Source organism: Schistocerca cancellata, chromosome 1 (genome assembly GCF_023864275.1).
Source record: "Schistocerca cancellata isolate TAMUIC-IGC-003103 chromosome 1, iqSchCanc2.1, whole genome shotgun sequence".
Classification (NCBI taxonomy): Eukaryota; Metazoa; Arthropoda; class Insecta; order Orthoptera; family Acrididae; genus Schistocerca; species Schistocerca cancellata.
In genome coordinates this window covers 251,692,441-251,711,064 of record NC_064626.1, presented here as the reverse complement: position 1 = coordinate 251,711,064, position 18,624 = coordinate 251,692,441, and the positions used below count along the sequence as shown (strand labels likewise).

Genomic DNA, 18,624 nt, shown 5'->3' with positions numbered 1-18,624 from the left:
AACTGCTGCCTGGCATGATGGTTGTTGCTGGGAGCTTCGATGCCCCAAAAAAATAGGCAACCAGTGCCAGGCTTTCATAGCACAGGTACCAGCAGTGTGATGCCTGACATGTTAGGAGGTTCAGACAGATGGGTACAAAGCTGCCTCACCACATGCACTGGCTACCGAGCTAGTGACTTAGCGAGGAAGCTAAAGGGCTATGGCAGGGAGGGAGGGGTAAAGGGAGAGGAAGAGAAGGTGGGAGATCAATATACACCATAGACACTAGGGAGGGAATTCTTCCCCATCTGGCTCACACTAAACAAAATCAGGAGACTAGCCGGGCGAACATAAATAGGAACACCAAGAAAGGGAAATGAATACGGACAGGGAGGGAGAAGGAATGGGTAGGTAAAGAGCTGTGGGCCACCTGGCGGTCCAATGACACTCCGAGCAACAGTCTGCACTCTGCTGCTGAGTGAAAATTTCATTCTAGAAACATCCCCCAGTCTCTGGCTTAGCCATGTCTCTGCAATATCCTTTCTTGCAGGAGTGATAGTTCTGCAAGTTTCGCAGGAGAGCTTCTATGAAGTTTGGAAGGTAGGAGATAAGGCACTGACGAAAGTAAGGCTGTGAGAATGGGTCATGAGTCATGAATCGTGCTTGGGTAGCTCGTTGGTAGAGCACTTGCCCATGAAAGGCAAAGGTCCCGAGTTTGAGTCTTGGTCTGGCACATAGTTTTAATTTGTCAGGAAGTTTCATAACAGCGCACACTCCGCTGCAGAGTGAAAATTTCATTCCAGACACTGATGTTAAATATATGTTCTGCTTCAGGCGATCAAACTTTCTTTTTATCTCAATTTGGAAGAGGCCATTGGTAAGGGGGGAATCACGTTCCAATGGGATAGGTTACACCAATAAGAGACTTGAACATGTGCTATTTGGGAAGGATCAGTAGTCATTTTGTAGTGTATCATAGTATCTGAATGTACCAGTTACTTAATATATCAAAGTACACAAAAACAACTTGTGGATAGGTGTTTCTCAGTTTTACTGGGAATTCAAGAAAAATCATTAACATATTAATACAGTTTCAATGCATTGTGAAAACCCTTACCAGAAATATTTCTCCTGTTTCCTTTATAATTGGATGAATTATGATTGCAGGACATGACAGAACAAGCTGTAGACTTGCGATAAGGAGATCTCCTGTATATTGTTGAAGTCGTTTCACTGAATCCCACAAAAAATTAACCACATTCCAGTAACACACTTCTCTGGTCTTTTCCACAACTAAGGATTCCTAGAGGAGGGCAAATAGTAATACAGCACAATAAATGTTATTAGTTGAGTTAATATTACATACAAACAATACTATGGAAACTAAATTGGATACTTTTCTATGATTAATTATTACTTAATTGTTTTAGTTAATTGTTTTTTAAAATTACTTAATTATTCTATAATACTTTTTAGTTAATTATACTACCAAGTTTCTGTTACCTTTGATATGCAAAACTAGTTCTTTTATATTTGTCAATCACAGTGTAAATGCACAGTTATAACCCACCACAGCAGCAGTGGTATTTAGAAAGTAAAGATACATGTGTAATAAAAATTGTAGGAAAGATATTCCTATACAGTTAAATGCCTTTTGCAGCATGTCATCAATCTGTACCACCCACTGCTTCTTAGTATTATTTAAGTGTACACTCATTTTCTACCTATGGAAATATTTTCTAGGAAGCAAATTCACACAGTATGAGCACATTTTTCAAATTACAAATACTCCTTTAGAATTATAATTGAAAAAGGAACCGGGTTCATCGTAAAGAGCTGAGGAAAACTTTGGGATTTTATCCATGTCATGTGAATACATTTACTTATCAGTTATGCACAGATACACTATTAACCACAAAATGAAGAGAGACATAGGACATCTATATAAATGAAGGACCAGACTCCTGAGTCTTCGAGGGTTTTACATGTCGAGTAACATGAAATAATTACTAAATTAATATCAATTCAAGTTTTTATATATGATGGGCCTTAAATTCATAGAAGTCAGAAGAGTTTATGCAGGTATTGTCCAGCCAAATGGAGATGAAAATCGGACAAGATGCAGTTTATCACCTACTCCACGGTCTTTCCAACGCAGTTAATGAAGGCATTACTTCAATGATTACTATGAGATGCATAATCTTACCATGGTTTTGTGAAGAATTTAGTGTTACATACTTTCAAGAGAAACGGTAGTCTTCTACCTCCAAAATGTAGTTGTATAGGATAAATAGGTTCATTAGCAGGAGGGAAGGAAGGAAGAGTCGAGTTTAACACCATGCCGACAACGATGTCGTTAAAGCCAGAGCAAAAGCTTGGACTGAGGGATGAGGAAGGAAACTGGCTTTGCTGTTTCAAAGAAAAAATTTTGACAGTTGTCCTAAGTGATTTAGGGAAATCAGTGGGACCTGAATCTGGATGGCCGGGCAGGAATTTGAACCACTGTCATCCTGAATGAAAGTCCAGTGTGCTACCCACTAGTCTCCTCTCCACTTTTGTACTAAATTATGTAAAAGTTATAATTCATTAAGACAGTGGTGTGAAGGTCTTTTAAATACTCTATTGAAGGCACAAGCAACGTGGTGTTCCCTATACAGAGTATCTTCGTTCTTTCATACAAATTTTTAAATCACTTACGTTGTCCTGAAATATGTGAAGCCTCCTTATCTTCTTGCCAAGACTGGAAGTGTACTGAAGGTTTGTAGAGGTTGATTTCTTCGCAGATTTCATTTTCTATTGCTTCTGTTGACGGGTTTTCTTCCAACTCGTCTGACAGCATTAGTGAAAACAGGTTTCAGACTAAGCATTTTCTTTTATTTCTGTGTAATTGTTCATTGTATTATCTTCAGTTGCAACACTGGTATTGCTGAATGTCTTTGCAGCTAGCTGGCTGGCTAGTTTTTGTCTTTTTCTTTTTTTGCTAGTTTTAGATGTGTTGTCACTGGTGGTTTTTAGGTGCTGTCAGTGCTTACTGTAACTAATCTGGTGTCTACTGGAATAGAAGTAATGCTTCTTGTTTTTGTACATTGTCAGTAACATGTATTTTGCTTGTGTTATTGTATGTGCCTGTGTTGGCATCAACTTAAAACAAAGGGTTCTCTTACAACTGGCACAAAAGAATTAGGTTGGGCATCTTTAATACAATGATTATCTCCTTAGCATCATTACAATAAGTTGTTTGGCAACTTATTTCCTGAACCTTCTTCCCATCCAAGAATATAGAATAGAGTGGCTCCATGCTGTGTGACTGTTAGAGTAATTAAAGCAGACCTGTGGAGATGCCCCATGGAAAACTAAGTGAATCAAACATTACTGTACCAGTAGTAGTTTCCTTGAGCTCAATATTAACTTCTTTATGAATCTCATCACTTCCAGAACTCCATCACACCCATTATGATTGCAATGCAATGTTCATTATGTCAGAGCATGAAACAACACCTTTACTGACATGAAGTGTGGTGTATAATTCAAGAGTTATTGAGTATTCACTTAACTTTTGACACTTGCACAGCCATTCTGCTTGTTTGTGTTGAGTTTCTATAAGAAGGGTCATTTAATTCTGATTTGGCAGGTTTTAAACTTCTAGTGACTGGTTCTTATAGTTTCTGGTCATAATTAAACTTTCCCTATTTAAGTATGTGGCACAACTTGACAAAAAGAAGGGACCGGTTAGTAGGACATGTTCTGAGGCAGCAAAGGATCACAAATTTAGCATTGGAGGGCAGCGTGGAGGGTAAAAATCGTAGAGGGAGACCAAGAGATGAATACACTAAGCAAATTCAGAAGGACGTGGGTTGCAGTAAGTACTGGGAGATGAAGAAGCTTGCGCAGGATACGGTGGCATGGAGAGCTGCATCAAACCAGTCTCAGGACTGAAGACCACAACAACAACATTTAACATATTATAACACAAAAACTAATTACCGTAAACGCACCAAACTTAGTAGCATTAGGGTCTAAAATATGGGGTGCGTGATTTACATGTGTGACAGCACCACCATCCAGTTCCAACTATGGCCACTAGGTGCCGTGATCAGTCATTGTGATTCATAGTCTCACACACCTGACCACTTGTTGACATGTCAACATGAACTTGGACAAAAGGAGCAGGATGTTATGGGCAATGCTCTACTGTCGAAACAGCAGTAATGCTGCGGCTGCACTTAGAGAATACTGTAGGCCGGAAGGATAACGGAAGGGTCCTCTTTCTCCATTTGCTGTGCAGAGCATGAGGAAGGAGTTTGAATCAACTGGAGAACTGGACATCACTCCAGAAAGAGGCCAACGACTGGTTGCACCACAGGTGGTTCATAAAATCGCTGTTGCTACGGCAGACAACGCTGTGCACAACTCCCAGTCATTAGGCAGTAATGGTACTGGTATGTAATGGTATGACGTACCGTAGCAGCAAATTAAAAGTGCTTCAACTGAATTGATTCTACATTATCTCTCTTCCCCGTCTCCTTGATATTAATGCTACTAAGTTTGGTCCTTATATGGTAATTAGTTTCCATATTATAACGTGTTAAATAGGGAAAGTATAATTGTAACCACCCAGTGTACACGAGCCGGTCAAAGATGTCACTTGACAGATCGCGTGTAGCTGGCTATACTTCGCTTGCAAGGTTTCAATAGCTGCCACTTTATATGTCCATAACTCCAAAGAATGTTTGTAAACGTAAGCTACAATCGATGTTTGTATAAAAGTACAACAAAATACATTTTTCTAACAATGGAGAGAACAACAATGGAGGCAAAGCATTTGACAGTATATGAAACGGGAAATAAAAAACATCCAAAGTTAATACAATGAAGATGAAATGTCGTTCCAAATTGTTACCGTAACAGCTGCAAATAAAATGTCGTATAATAATGTAAACATAAGGATACCAAAGAAAATGCTATCCACACTCAAAGAATGAAATAAAGCAAAACATGCATAGCCTACTCGGTTGCAGACAGAAAGGACTAATTCTGTATACATTTACACTCACTAATTTTCAATGTCACTGGCACAATTCCATCCAGTTCTCCTTCACTATCATTGGAATTGGCGCCATACTGTTATCATCATCATCATGTGAAATCATTAATTGTTCATCCTCATTTATAGTTCCATCTATACTCGTGCTTCTCTTATGAGTTTAGCAACATGGTCTACTTTCTTCCTCCATGAGGTGGCGTCTCCAGTACCAAGACCTTCATGTAGCAGTCTATCCACAGTCTTGTAAAAGTCTTCTTGTTATTTCTAAAGTATACCTTGATATCATTCCAAACCAGTTCAATTGGATTAAAATGGCAGTGATAAGGTGGAAGCCTAATTACCTTGTGACCCTGTTACCTTGCAATTTCATCTACAACATATTTAGGAGTCACAGGTTTATTTTGTTTTAGTTTCTTTACAGACACTAGTGGTAGGAGTTTTGTCTAAAATTACAGAACAGTAAGGTGTCTGAACACTAAACTGGAGCAACAAATTTTTAAACCACTGCAGAAGCCATGGGTAGTCCATATCCTCAAGATGATCACAGATTTTTCTCGATCAAAAAACGAAGTCCTTCACACACAAAACTGTTTGAAGAACCTGCATGGACCACAATTAATCGGGATTCTCTTCCTGTTGGCTGGTGACTGCTGCTATTCGGAGTATCATCTATCCAGCCTTTATCAACTGATTATCCTTTCCTATAATTTTGTATCAGAAAATGCCACGAGCTGCAACAAAGTGAGCTTTATTGGACAACAGCTTTTGTCCATCTAACTTTTTAAAATGGAAGCCCCATATTTTTAATACCATTTAAGTGAAATTTCCTCCCCCTGTGAGAAGTCCACATTCTTTTAAAGAAATTACAAACTTCGCTATTGTGGGGTATTCTTTTCTGGTATAATGTGTGTAAATGTGCCGACGAATTTCATGTATTTGGAAAGAATCAACTTCTTTAACTGGACAATGCTGCTTTCTTTTCTTTCCAGGAATAATTAAAAATACATTTTTTTTTCACAGGGCTTTCTTGCATACCATTAACTTCAGTATCTTGCAAGTAATGAAGTAGCATCCCTTTCCTTATAACTGTACTTTGGCCAAGTCCTACAGTTTTTGAAGTACGCTCTACAACTTTATCATCAGGAATCAACACATGCCAATGTACAGAAACAAATTCTTTTTATTGCTCATAAAACTCAGGTGTCCTCCGTTGCAATTCCAAAGCCTGAATATTTAATGGCACTGCAAGGCGCAATGGATTGTCACTTGGCGAACGCAGTCATTTTGATGACATTATTTAATAAACAGAAACTGTAGTCCAGGTGATAACACAAAAGCAGGTGGTCGCGCACTAACATACAATGTTTACATGGAACCTGGCGACATGGTAGCATCGACGCCAGAACCAGCTTTTGTCGAGGTGCTATAATTGGTTCAGAAGACTGAGCACATTGGATTCCTCACTTGTTTCTCAGTTACACTGCCAACTTTACAGCACTTGGGGGTGACCATGGAGTGACATATCAGCGACCCAGGTATAGAAGGGTGGCACCTTCTAAAACATTATTCCATCCCTATTTGCAATAATGAATACATTTTAGTTATAATAAACCCAATTACTACTGAAACTTTCCGCTTCAGTTGTCAGCACCTCTGTATGTCTGTCCTGTCAAGCTCTCTCAGGTTGTTGGGATATCCAGGAAGTCAAGCCAACTCCCCTCCTCGTATCAGATGGTAAATCCACTCAACCCGCGATTCTGGGCAATTTTCCCAAACTTGACCCTTTTTCCTAAATCTCATCAGTCCTTTTCCTTCGCCCTTCTTCCTTCCTCTTCTGTCCTTCTGCCAGGAGGAGGAGCCACTGGCTTCGTAAGCTAGCAAATTTCAACACTTTTTATGTGTTTTTTCTTTAGCCACTGCTTGGTGAGTAGATTTTTTATTCAATTACTTATATTTTCAAGAACTGATTATTTTCATTGATATAATAATAATAATAATAATAATAATAATAATAATAATAGAGAGACATGGTTTACACAATTTTGAAGCTAATGCCACAATTCAATTAAAAAGAAACAAATATGTCTGTCAATACTTGCCAAGAAACCACATACCAAGAAATGCTATTATCTAAGATCTCTTACCATAAAATCTCATGCACAACATCAAACACAGAACAATTTCACATTTATCTGTCATTGTTACCCTCTCTTCCTCAAAATATTCTGTATTTTCAAGGACAATCCTTTTTATATGTTTTTCTATCTTTTAAAGCCATCAAAGCTTTAGCTATAGCCTTGTATACTTGCTTGTTGGAGCAATGACAGGAAGTCATTACATGTATAACTGGTGATGGTGGTGGTGGTGGTGGTGGTGGTGGTGATGATGATGATGATGATGATGATGATGATGATGATGATGATCACAGTGATTCAAGTGGACAGTACAACAACTTAGAGACGATTCACAGCTTAAAACATAAAATTCTGAAAATGAGACTAAGCTTCTTTTCTACTATTCTGATCACTGCAACAGCAATTCTGTTCCATGATTATTAGCTGTAGCTTTCACTTACTTGTTAACAAGTGTGTCATCTTTTAGGCCAACTCACAATTTTAATTGCTTTCACAATCTCCACTGCCACAATCATCAAACTAAAAGTAACACTAACTCTCTCTCTCTCTCTCTCTCTCTCTCTCTCTCTTCCCCCCCCCCCCCCCTCCGTGTGTGTGTGTGTGTGTGTGTGCCTCTTAGTATCTATCTTTATTTCCATTCTGCCTCTCTGCATCATCTTACAGAAATATGAAGATAGCTAGTGTCCATCGACTGTGCCTTCACCATTACAATTAGAGTCCAACAGAATCAAAGAAGGCAAGGTACAGGTTTAAGACTTCTGTCATCGAGGTTATTAGGGACAGAACGGTAATGTTTCTTACTTACTCCAAAAAATTGTAGTTTATCGCATATCTTCAACGCAGCTGCGAGTAGTTTATAAAAGCCACTGACATTGGGAGCTCGTGTAGATTCCACAATTAAGTGAGTAATGAATTCTTCACAGTGATTCTTAAATAAATTTGAATCAATGTGTGGAAAAAATTCTTGACAAAAATCTGTTAAATTAATGAAGACATTGAAATCCTTTGGATTTACTGCTTCCATGTCACCTTCAATAAAGAAACTGTCCTGTAAAATACCAAGAAAAATTCAATGAAAATTTAAATTTTTATGTCAATGTCTGTAATTAACACTATCAGAAGGAAGAACAAAAAATACTTACAGAATCCTGTAATATCTTTTTCCTAGTATTCAAGTTCAGCTTTCTCAGACAACGCAGTAACAAAATTACAAACTGGTTGTGCATCTTCTGAACAACATCAGTCTTTGTGGCAGCTGAAGGTCCTAAATTTTTTTTCCACCATTATTTATAGTCATAAACTTAACTTTGTATTCTAGTGAATGCTTAGATGTAAAGAAGCTGCCTTTCTTAACATGAATGGGCAAAATAATTACATGCATTTATTTTTTAAAAATGGCTATATCACAAAGTAATTTCACAACAATTTTTAATATTCAAAGAGCATGAAGCAGTGATGATAGAAGAGCATATGTGCAACAAAAAGTTCTGTTTATGCTTCAATAGCCTTCTGTCAAATGTGGGATAAAACTTATTTATGTTGATTGTAATTTTACAACTCTAACAACAGACAAAATTTGCACACTGTGAAATCAGAAGCTTGGTTTCTTTAGTGTGGTGGTGCCAGACAGCTAATAACTATTTGAAGAAACTCACTTTTATCCCACGTTTTGAGCTACTAGTACATAAATCTCTATTTTCTACAAGTACAATCTTTCTGATCAGTACCACGCAACATAAAAATTCTTATTGGAGCCTAAATAGTATATGGAAAGTCCAGAATGGAATAACAACAACGTGGAAAGGACAGATTGCTACTCACCACATAGATGTGGTGTTTCATCATGGACGGGCACAGTGGAAAAAAAAATGTTAAAATATTCAAGCTTTAGGACAGAGTTGTTCTGAAGCAGAAAATCCGCACACACATTCATACAAGCACAATTTGCACACACATGACCACTGCTCCTGAGCTCTCGGGCAGCATCTAATGTGAGCCACAATCTGCTGTGTTGGATTGGGGAGGCATGGGACAGGGGCATTTGCTCAGAATCACTGAGACCCTTCAGAGAGCCAGCGATGACAAAACTATTCCACTTGGTGTGCTAGATGTATGAAAAGGGTGAAATACCCTCAGACTGCAGGAAAAACATAATAATACCAGTTTCAAAGCAACCAAGTGCTGACAGGTGTAAATATTATTGAACTATCAGTTTAATAAGGCATGGTCACAAAATACTGACAAATTATTTACAGAAGAATGGAAAAGATGGTAGAAGTTGATCTTAGGTAGATCAGTTTGGATTCTGTAGGAGCACATGAGAAAATACCGGTACTGAACCCATGTCTTACCTTAGAAGATACACCGAAGAAAGACAAACAAAAGTCTGTAGCATTTGTAGATTTGGAGAAAGCCTTTGATTATGTTGACTGGAATACACTCTTCGAAATCCTGAAGGTGGTGCGGATTACACACAGGGATCAAAAGGTCATATACAGCTTGTACACAAACTAGACTGCAGTTACAAGTTTTGAACGACATGAAAGGGAAGCAGTGGTTGAAAAGGGAGCGAGACAGAAATACACTCTATCCCCCATGTTATTCAATCTGTGCACTGGGCAACCAGTAAAGGATATGAAGGTGAAATTTGGAAAAGAAATTAAGTTCAGGCTAACACAATTTAGGTGGATTAAATCAGATGATGCTGAGGGAATTAGCTTATGAAATGGCACCCTAAAAGTAGTACACGTGTTTTGCTATATGGACAGCAAAACAACTGCTGAAGTCCAAAATAGATTGGATAAAAAAAGCAGACTGACTGTAGCAAGGAATGTATTCTTAACAAGAATTCATTAACATTAAATACCTGGTGATCAAAAAGTCAGTATAAATTTAAAAAACTTAATAAACCACAGAATAATGTAGATAGAGAGGTAAAAATTGACACACATGCTTGGAAAGACTTGGGGTTTTATTAGAACCAAAAGAAACAACGTTCATAAAATGTCCAACAGATGGCGCTGGACAGCAAAACGTCAGTGACTGCGCATGACAATCGTGTATAAAAGCAGCTGTAATGAGAGAGAGAATCATATGCGCCAGCAGTTGCAGCATGTTGATGTTACTTGAAAAGGTGCTTTTAGTGAAGCTGTATTATCAGAATGGGGAATGTGCTAGTTCAGCGTTATGATCCTATCGCCATAGGAAGGAGATTCAAACGGGTAAAGGTCCACTGACAAATGCAGCTGTGGCGAGAATGATTTCGAAGTTCGAAGCCATGGGTTGTTTAGACAATAGACTCCGTAGTGGCCGACCGAGCACAAGGCATAATGCTGCTGAGACAGTTCAGGAAGAAATGGAGACTGTAGCGGGTTCGTCTATGCACGGGGAAGTCAGCGCTTGTGCAGTCGCATGTCGCACCGGCATTCCATACACTACTGTTTGGTTGGCACTGAGGTGTAACCTCTGATGCTATCCGTACAAAATCCACCAGCATCATTAACTGTTACCTGGCGATTTAGTGAAGTGGGCATTTCAAAATATGGCGGAAGATGACAATTGGTTGAGTAACGTATTGTGGACCGACAAAGCTCATTTCACGCTCCGAGGATCTGTCAATGCCCACAACTTCAGAATATGGGCTACCGAAAATCCTAGACCTGTCGTGGAAACTCCATTGCACAACGAGAAAGTCATGGTATGGGTTAGATTTACCACATCTACCATTATTGGGACTTTTTTCTTTGAGGAAATGCGTGATTCTGGTTTTGTAACTGCTACCGTGACGGGTGAGAGGTACGCTGATATGTTACAGAATCCCATCATCCCCAGCCTGGCTGATAAACACCTGCTGGAACGTACGATGTTTATGCAATATGGCGCTCCGCCCCATATAGACACGTGAAAGATCTCTCGTGCGCGTCGTTTGGTGATGATCGTGTGCTCAGCTGCCACTTTCGTCATGCTTGGCCTCCCAGGTCCCCATACCTCAGTCCGTGCGATTATTGGCTTTGGAGTTACCTGAAGTCGCAAGTGTATCGTGATTGACCGACATCTCTAGGGATGCTGAAAGACAACATCCGACGCCAATGCCTCATCATAACTCCGGACATGCTTTACAGTGCTGTTCACAACATTATTCCTCGACTACAGCTACTGTTGAGGAATGATGATGGACATATTGAGCATTTCCTGTAAAGAACATCATCTTTGCTTTGTCTTACTTTGTTATGCTAATTATTGCTATTCTGATTAGATGAAGCGCTATCTGTCAGACATTTTTTGAACTTTTGTATTTTTTTGGTTCTAATAAAACCCCATGTCATTTCAAGCATGTGTGTCAATTTGTACCTCTCTATCTACATTATTTCGTGATTTATTCAGTTTTCAAATTTATACTGACTTTTTGATCACCCGGTATAAATTTAAATGTTAGGAAGTCTTTTCTGATGGTACTTGTCTGGAGTGCAAACTTATATGGAAATGAAACATGGATGATACGCAGCACAGACAAGAAGGTATCAGAAGCCTGTGAAATGTGGGGCTATAGATGAATGCTGAAGATTGGATGGTAGATCATGTAGCTAATGATGAGGTACTGAATGAATTGGCGAGAAAAGAAATGTATGGAAAAACATGACTGAAAGGAAGGATGAACTGATGAGACACATTCTGAGACATCATCAAGGAGTTGTCAATATGGTACTGGGGGGAAGTGTGTGGCGGAGGGAGACCAAGGTTTGAATATAGTAAGCAAACTCAAATTGATGTAGCTGCAGTAGTTATTCAGATACGAAGAGGCTTGTGCAGGAATGACTGGAATGGAGAGCTGCATCAAACTACTCTTTAGCTGAAGACCACAATAACAGATTTTCTCAACTCCTTTGTACCAATCTGATTTGTTTCAGATTAAAACTACTTAGTTTTAGTCTCTAGTAACTCCCAAATTGCTACAAATTGTGCAAAAAGCAAACATTCTTTAAGAAAGGGGAAAAAAGCAACAAACAAGAGATTCCAGCATCATAACTATTCACCAATTACTTATCAGAATTAAATAAATGGGGCAAACAAACTCATTCAGAGCACAAAAATCTGTGTGATTAATGCACGTACAATTAAAACGCAATGTAAAGAAAATTACATATTGGAAAAGAACTTCAACATATACCATCAAAGGAGAGAAGAAATGTTAGCATATTATTATACAATAATTATTAGTGTTTCTAGACCAAAACTGGACACAATGCTAAATATCTGCAGAATATTAAAAATGTTTGTTAGACCTACCTTTAATTCTGTAGTTATGTGCCAGAAATAATGATTTCCATAAAGGCATATAGTTTTTATATGTGATAATTTTTTGACCATCATTTTCTCTCTCTTTCTGCAACTCCATATCAATCAGCAAGCAATGGGAACAGGTGTGGATTAGTCCTTGATACACTGCAATAAAAATTGACAAGATGCTTTAAATGGAAAGTGGGAGGGAGCAAGGGAGGGAGGGGGGCGTGAAGAACACTGTTATAAAAAATGAGAGACAAAATTACATCTAAAATATTTGGGAGCCACATATCACTTGTCCCATTTCTGGGAAGTCATAGCATACAAGGTGAGAGAGAGAAGCAGGTGCCTAGCCACTGGATTCTAATTACAGCTCTTTCAAATTCACAAATTCAATACTTTAAAAGATGTCTCTGTTCCTGAGCTTGTTATCAATAATGTCTACATGTGGAAGATTAACTTTGCTGCAAATAAAATTTAAACTATAACATGTTCAATCCCAAGCAACACAAGCTGCTCCTTGGGGTGCAAAGCTGAAAGGGGCACCAGAGGCATCAAAATTTTAAGATTTTTATATGGGACATTTCACCATTAGTAGCAACCACTTGGGACACAAACCTGAGAGGGGTGTCAGCAGTGCCCAAGATTTATATACAGTGCATTTCACAATTAATAGTGGAAGCTGCCAGGAAAAAGAGGGGGGAATGATAAGTTGCTTGTTTGGAAAAATGTTCTTGAACTGGCCCTGTAAATCCCACATTTCTTCACAGCAACTTCTCGACAATGTCAAGCAGTGGCTGCTGGTTCTTGTTGCCAAGATGCCAGCAGTAACCAGCAGCCACTCTCTGATAGTAACTGCCTCGTAGAAATATTGTGGGATTTACAAAACGTGATGCAGTGGCAGACCCAAAAGCCATATATTGAACATATCTGTTGGGAAAGCCTTAAGAGTCACAAAATAAATGATGAATGGTTCTCTCACTTGTGTTTAACATTTTGTGCAATAACAACATGACTGAAATATAATTCACTTCAACTGAATTCTATTTGAAATACAGAAAAGTTATGAAACATTCATTTCTAAATTATCATTGTTTCACAAAAGGTCCATTTTTGCTGTATATAAACAAAATTCTACTTGTTAAAAGTAGAACAAATAAATAATCATAAAATCAAGAATGGACTCTTACAACAGCAAACTCTTAGACTTTTAGGACCTAGAACAATGGGGTCAGAAGTGACAACAAATCAGCTAACCTGGAATCTGAAGCTTCCAGAGCCATAGATTTATTGTTTGAATTACTAGTTTTGAGTTTATTTATGCAAAAATTACATTGTGCCAAACAGGTCTGATTTCTGTTGCTGTTAGCTACAGCCTTATTACTTTCTTAACTGTATCACAGGAGATATGAATGGAAGGGTAGGAATGAGGGAATCCTGTAGAATAGTATGAAAACATGGAGAGGATGAATACAATGACAAAGGGGAACAATTGATTGCAATTTAAGAACAATTTGATCTAAAAATTGCCAACACTTTTTCAAACATAAGGGCATTCATAAATATACTTGGCAACAGAACACTAAAGAACTTCAGTCTATAAAATATTATATTATCATTAGACAAACAAGTAGTTTCAAGGCAGTAGATGTCAGATCTTATAGAGGAGCCCAGTGTGGACCAGACCACTATCTAGTAAAAATGAAGCCTTTTTGCCCATGAAAGAATGCAAGGAATGATACAAGTAACATAAATAAAATGAACCAGATTGAGAAAAATGAAAATTTATCTTTTAATACTGACAGCCTACAAGACCAAAGTATCAGAACACTCTTTGCAGCCAGGATGGAAAGGAAACTGGTTGAATCATATGAAGGAAGTACAGAGGAAATATATGACTATATAAAAACTAATGTGAAAATCATAGCAACAGAGGTGTTGGGTAAAAAAGATAGCAACCACAACTGTGCAGCAGAGTGGTGGTCTGAGGAAATAGAGGTCCTCGTTAGAGAAAAACGAAATGCATTCCTTCATGGTTGAGTGATAAATCAGAAGAAAAAAGATATATACAAGAAAGAGAAGAATGAAGTCATGAAAAAAATAAGGATGGCAAAAAATGAAGCATGGGAAAGAACATGTGCCAAGGTGAATAGCAAATTAGGATTTGGGAGAGCAAAAGAAGCATGGTCAGTGTTAAAGGGGACTTCGACAGGATACAAAAAGCAAAACCAATCTCCAACTGATAACACAAAAGGAATGGGAAGAGTATTTCCAAAAATTATTAAATGAGGACAGAGAAGAATATCTAGAAGAAGGAACAGTGGAAGAAAAAGGACATGAAGATGATGAGATCCAGATTTTATAAAGTGAAGTACTTCAAGCATTGAGAACAGGAAAGAATGGTAAATCACCGGGACCAGGCAATATTAATCTGGAGTGCCTGAAATATGGTGGTGACAAAACTGTGAAACTGATAACACAGCTCTTCAACAAAACAATACATGGAGCTTCAATACCCAACGAGATGAAGCTAGGTTTCATTAATACCATATTTAAGAAAAGGGATCGCAAAATTTGTTCAAACTATAGAGGAACTTGTGTTACAAACACATTAATGAGAATTTTTGCAAAAGTAATTAAAAACAAACTGGAAAAAAAATTTAGAACCCAAGAACAATAATGCGGATTCACAGCTGGGAGATAATGTGTAGACCATATTTTCACATTACAACAGATTTTGTGAGAAACGAAGGGAAAAATCAAAAAATATAGGATTAATTTTCATAGATCTAGAAAAAGCGTACGATATTGTTCCAAGAAAATTACTTTGGAGAGCACTACATATGGCAAACATAAACCCTTCCTTGATTAAAATAATACAACAGATGTATAAAGATAACATCTGCCAAGTGAAAGTTGGTAATAAGCTTTCACAGAAATTTAGAACAAGCAAAGGCCTTTAACAGGGTTGTCCCATGTAACCATCATTATTTAAAACCTATATAGATATTAGCCTCAGAACATGGTCTTGTAAATGGAATAGTATGGGATTAGAAATAAGAGATGGAGTTTACCTACATCATTTATTGTTTGCCGATGATCAAGTAGTCGTAGCACAAGATGGGGAGGATGCTAACTGTATGTGCAATCAACTAGGAGCAGCATACAAACTTGGGGTTTGAAGATGAATTATCAAAAAACAGAATACTTGACTAATGATTCAGATGAGCTATACATTGAAGGAAAGAAAATCAAAAAGATAAACACTTTCTGTTATTTGGGATCCATTTTAGAAATCGAGGGAAAATCAGAGTCAGAAATCAATAAAAGAATTAGTAGTGGACAGAAGGTCATTGGGATGCTTAACTCAGTCTTATGGAGCAGGAATGTAATGAGCAGAACTAAAAAATTAATATACAAATCCATATTAGAGAGTGTGGTTCTGTATGGAATGGAGACCTGGACAATTAACCTGAAGCACATTAAAAAATTACAAGCTCTAGAGATGGACTTCTGGAGAAGACCGGCAAGAATCTCCAGGAAAGAAAAGATAAGGAACACTGAAATAATAAGGAGAATGAAAATAAAAGAAAGAATATATGACGTAATGGATAGGAAGAAATTACAGTGGTACGGGCATGTACGACAAATGGAGAAAGCCAGAATACCAAAATTGATACTGGAGTGGGAACTGGAGGGGAGAAGAAGAAGAGGATGACCTATGACCACCTAGCTCCAAAATGTACAGCACACAATGAGGAGAATGGGCGCAGAGGAAGAGGACACACAAGATTGAAACACCTGGAGGAATATTTTGAAAATATAGTTTAAGAACGTTTATTCTTTGTAAGGTAATTTCCAAGTAAATTATTATGTTGGAGGTAAGCCTCTGTAATGAGGAAAAGCTCAAAATAATAAAATAATAAACTATATCACACAAACTTTCAGACAAAATTCTTACAGTGTTAATACATCTTCCAGAGTTCTTCCATTAACCACATTTCTCGTTAGTTTTGTTGCAGTTTTGATGATTTAAATGAAAGTGGAATTACAGTTGAATGACAGGTTGAAATTTTGCGTACTTAACTGATCACGAACAATTCCGTTTTTGACAAACACAAAGATTGGACATAGATATATAATCCACTAACATTAAATCTTAATCCAGTAAGTAATGTGTATTTTCCACTTTGAAGACAGTCTCTCACAAGTTTTAAGAAGTATTGTGTCAAGTGTGCTGCATGTTCAAACTTTTACTTTTTAAATTCCAATTCAATTCATTTTTGTAGTTCTTACCCATCTTTGAAAGATCTGCCTAATGGAAACTTTTAGAAATTGGTTTCTTGTTAACAAAGTAACTTAATGTAAATGAACAAAAAATTTCAGAACACCATGACAAAATTGCACTAGAATTACAACACACTTGTTTCAGCATTCCCTGGTCAAGTCAGAACAATCATGAAAATTTACAACATAAAACGTTTCCAACCAACAAGTTGTATGTCACATATGACACACTTTGTCCAAAATGCAATTTCAATTCAACAGAAAAATGCCATCAGTAGTGGTAAGAGCAAATATGTTCTTTATACAAACCTACTACATTTATAAAGTCTTCCAGCAGCACCAATTTAGACAAAGATAAATTGCAGAAAAAGCTCTGCATAGCTTTAATTATGCTAAATGCAGTGCTCTCATAGGCATGTGGAAAAATCTGAATAAGTAATACTGTGATGTGTTCCAGTGATAACTGCTGTGAGTAATGTATGATTTCTTTTTGCAGGAGTAGCTTTCCCAATGATTCCAAGTACTGAGATAAATGCCACACTCTCTTCATGCGCAGAAATACATCTTCTTGTGTTGAATACCTATAATGTTATGAAGCATAGTTACATTTCAAAGAATTAAAATTTATTCTATATAACAGTACTAACAGCATGGAATGCTCTGTTTTACAAAATTCTTAGAATAAAGTACAACAGTAAGGGAAAAAGATGACACAATCAGCAGATGCTACAAGGAAAACAGGTGTCATAACCAGCAGCTGCCAGAGTAGGTTATTACTATCCCATGTGTAGACCACCATTAACACAACACAAATGGTTGTGTTTGGAATGAGCCCATGACCAGAAAGCATGCATCACGCTGTTTTCTGGATGAATTGCAGTTCAGCATTATACCGGATGATGATTGATGAGGATGATGATTGGTTTGTAGGGCGCTCAACTGCGTGGTTATCAACGCCCGTACAATTTCCCAATCTTTGCTCAGTCCAATTTCGCCACTTTCCTGGATGATGATGAAATGATGAGGACAACACAAACACCGGATGATGATTGTTGGCAAGTATTTAGGCAACCTGAGGAGATGTCTCTCTCTTTCAGTGCTTTTTTTTTGGGGGGGGGGGGGGGGAGTGGGGGGGGGGGGGGGGGGGTTGCACATCAGTATTACTCCTGGTGCCATAGAGTGAAGAGGAGTCATCAAGTATAACTTCAGGCCACAGTTGGTTGTGACTGAGGGAACTAAGATGGCACAACAGTATCTCACAGACATCCTATGTCCTCTCGTGTTATCTCTTCCTGCAACAGTACTGCGGTGTCCGTTCAACAGGACAATGCTCATCCACACATGGCATGTGTATCTATGAACTGTCATCTTGATAGTGAGCTATTCCCATGACAGCAAGATACACTGATCTGTCTGCAATGGAAATGTTTGGGACTTGCTTGGATATCAACTCCATCTCAGTGCCAGAATCCAGGATATCAAGGACTAGTCAAAACAATTGTGGGCAAGCTTGTCTCAGGGGAGGATACAACAGCTTTATGGCATCCTAACCAAATTATTGCACTCATTCACATCAGAGGAGGTGCAACATCATATTTATTGTAAATATAACTCAATTTTCTAATCACTGAAATAACATCACATACCATTTCAATCAGAGAAGTTTCATTTTGTTCCCTTCTCCCCTTCTGGGTGCTTCAGGCAGTGTATATAAAATGACACAAAAATGTTTAAGGATGTCACAAAAAGATTACAACATTTTGAACTAAAATTGGTGAAGAAGAAAGTGTCACTTTATTTATTGGTCGCCCCTTGTATGTGAACAAATGCAGCTGATACAAATAAGGAGATAAATAGTACAAACCAGTAATTTTACCTTCCAAAATAGCTGACAATTGG

The 18,624-nt window shown here is 37.9% G+C and overlaps 1 protein-coding gene across 1 annotated transcript in view; it reads right to left on the bottom strand.

The window, feature by feature from the left end:
• LOC126167810 (DNA-dependent protein kinase catalytic subunit-like) overlaps window positions 1-18,624 on the bottom strand; it is a 540,256-nt gene that overhangs the window by 421,004 nt on the left and 100,628 nt on the right. The window contains exons 8-12 of the mRNA XM_049920510.1: window positions 17,035-17,306; window positions 12,445-12,600; window positions 8,301-8,422; window positions 7,964-8,206; window positions 1,097-1,282 (exon numbers count right to left, since the gene is read on the bottom strand). Coding sequence (XP_049776467.1) covers window positions 1,097-1,282; window positions 7,964-8,206; window positions 8,301-8,422; window positions 12,445-12,600; window positions 17,035-17,306 — 979 coding nt within the window. The remainder of the gene's footprint in view (window positions 1-1,096; window positions 1,283-7,963; window positions 8,207-8,300; window positions 8,423-12,444; window positions 12,601-17,034; window positions 17,307-18,624) is intronic.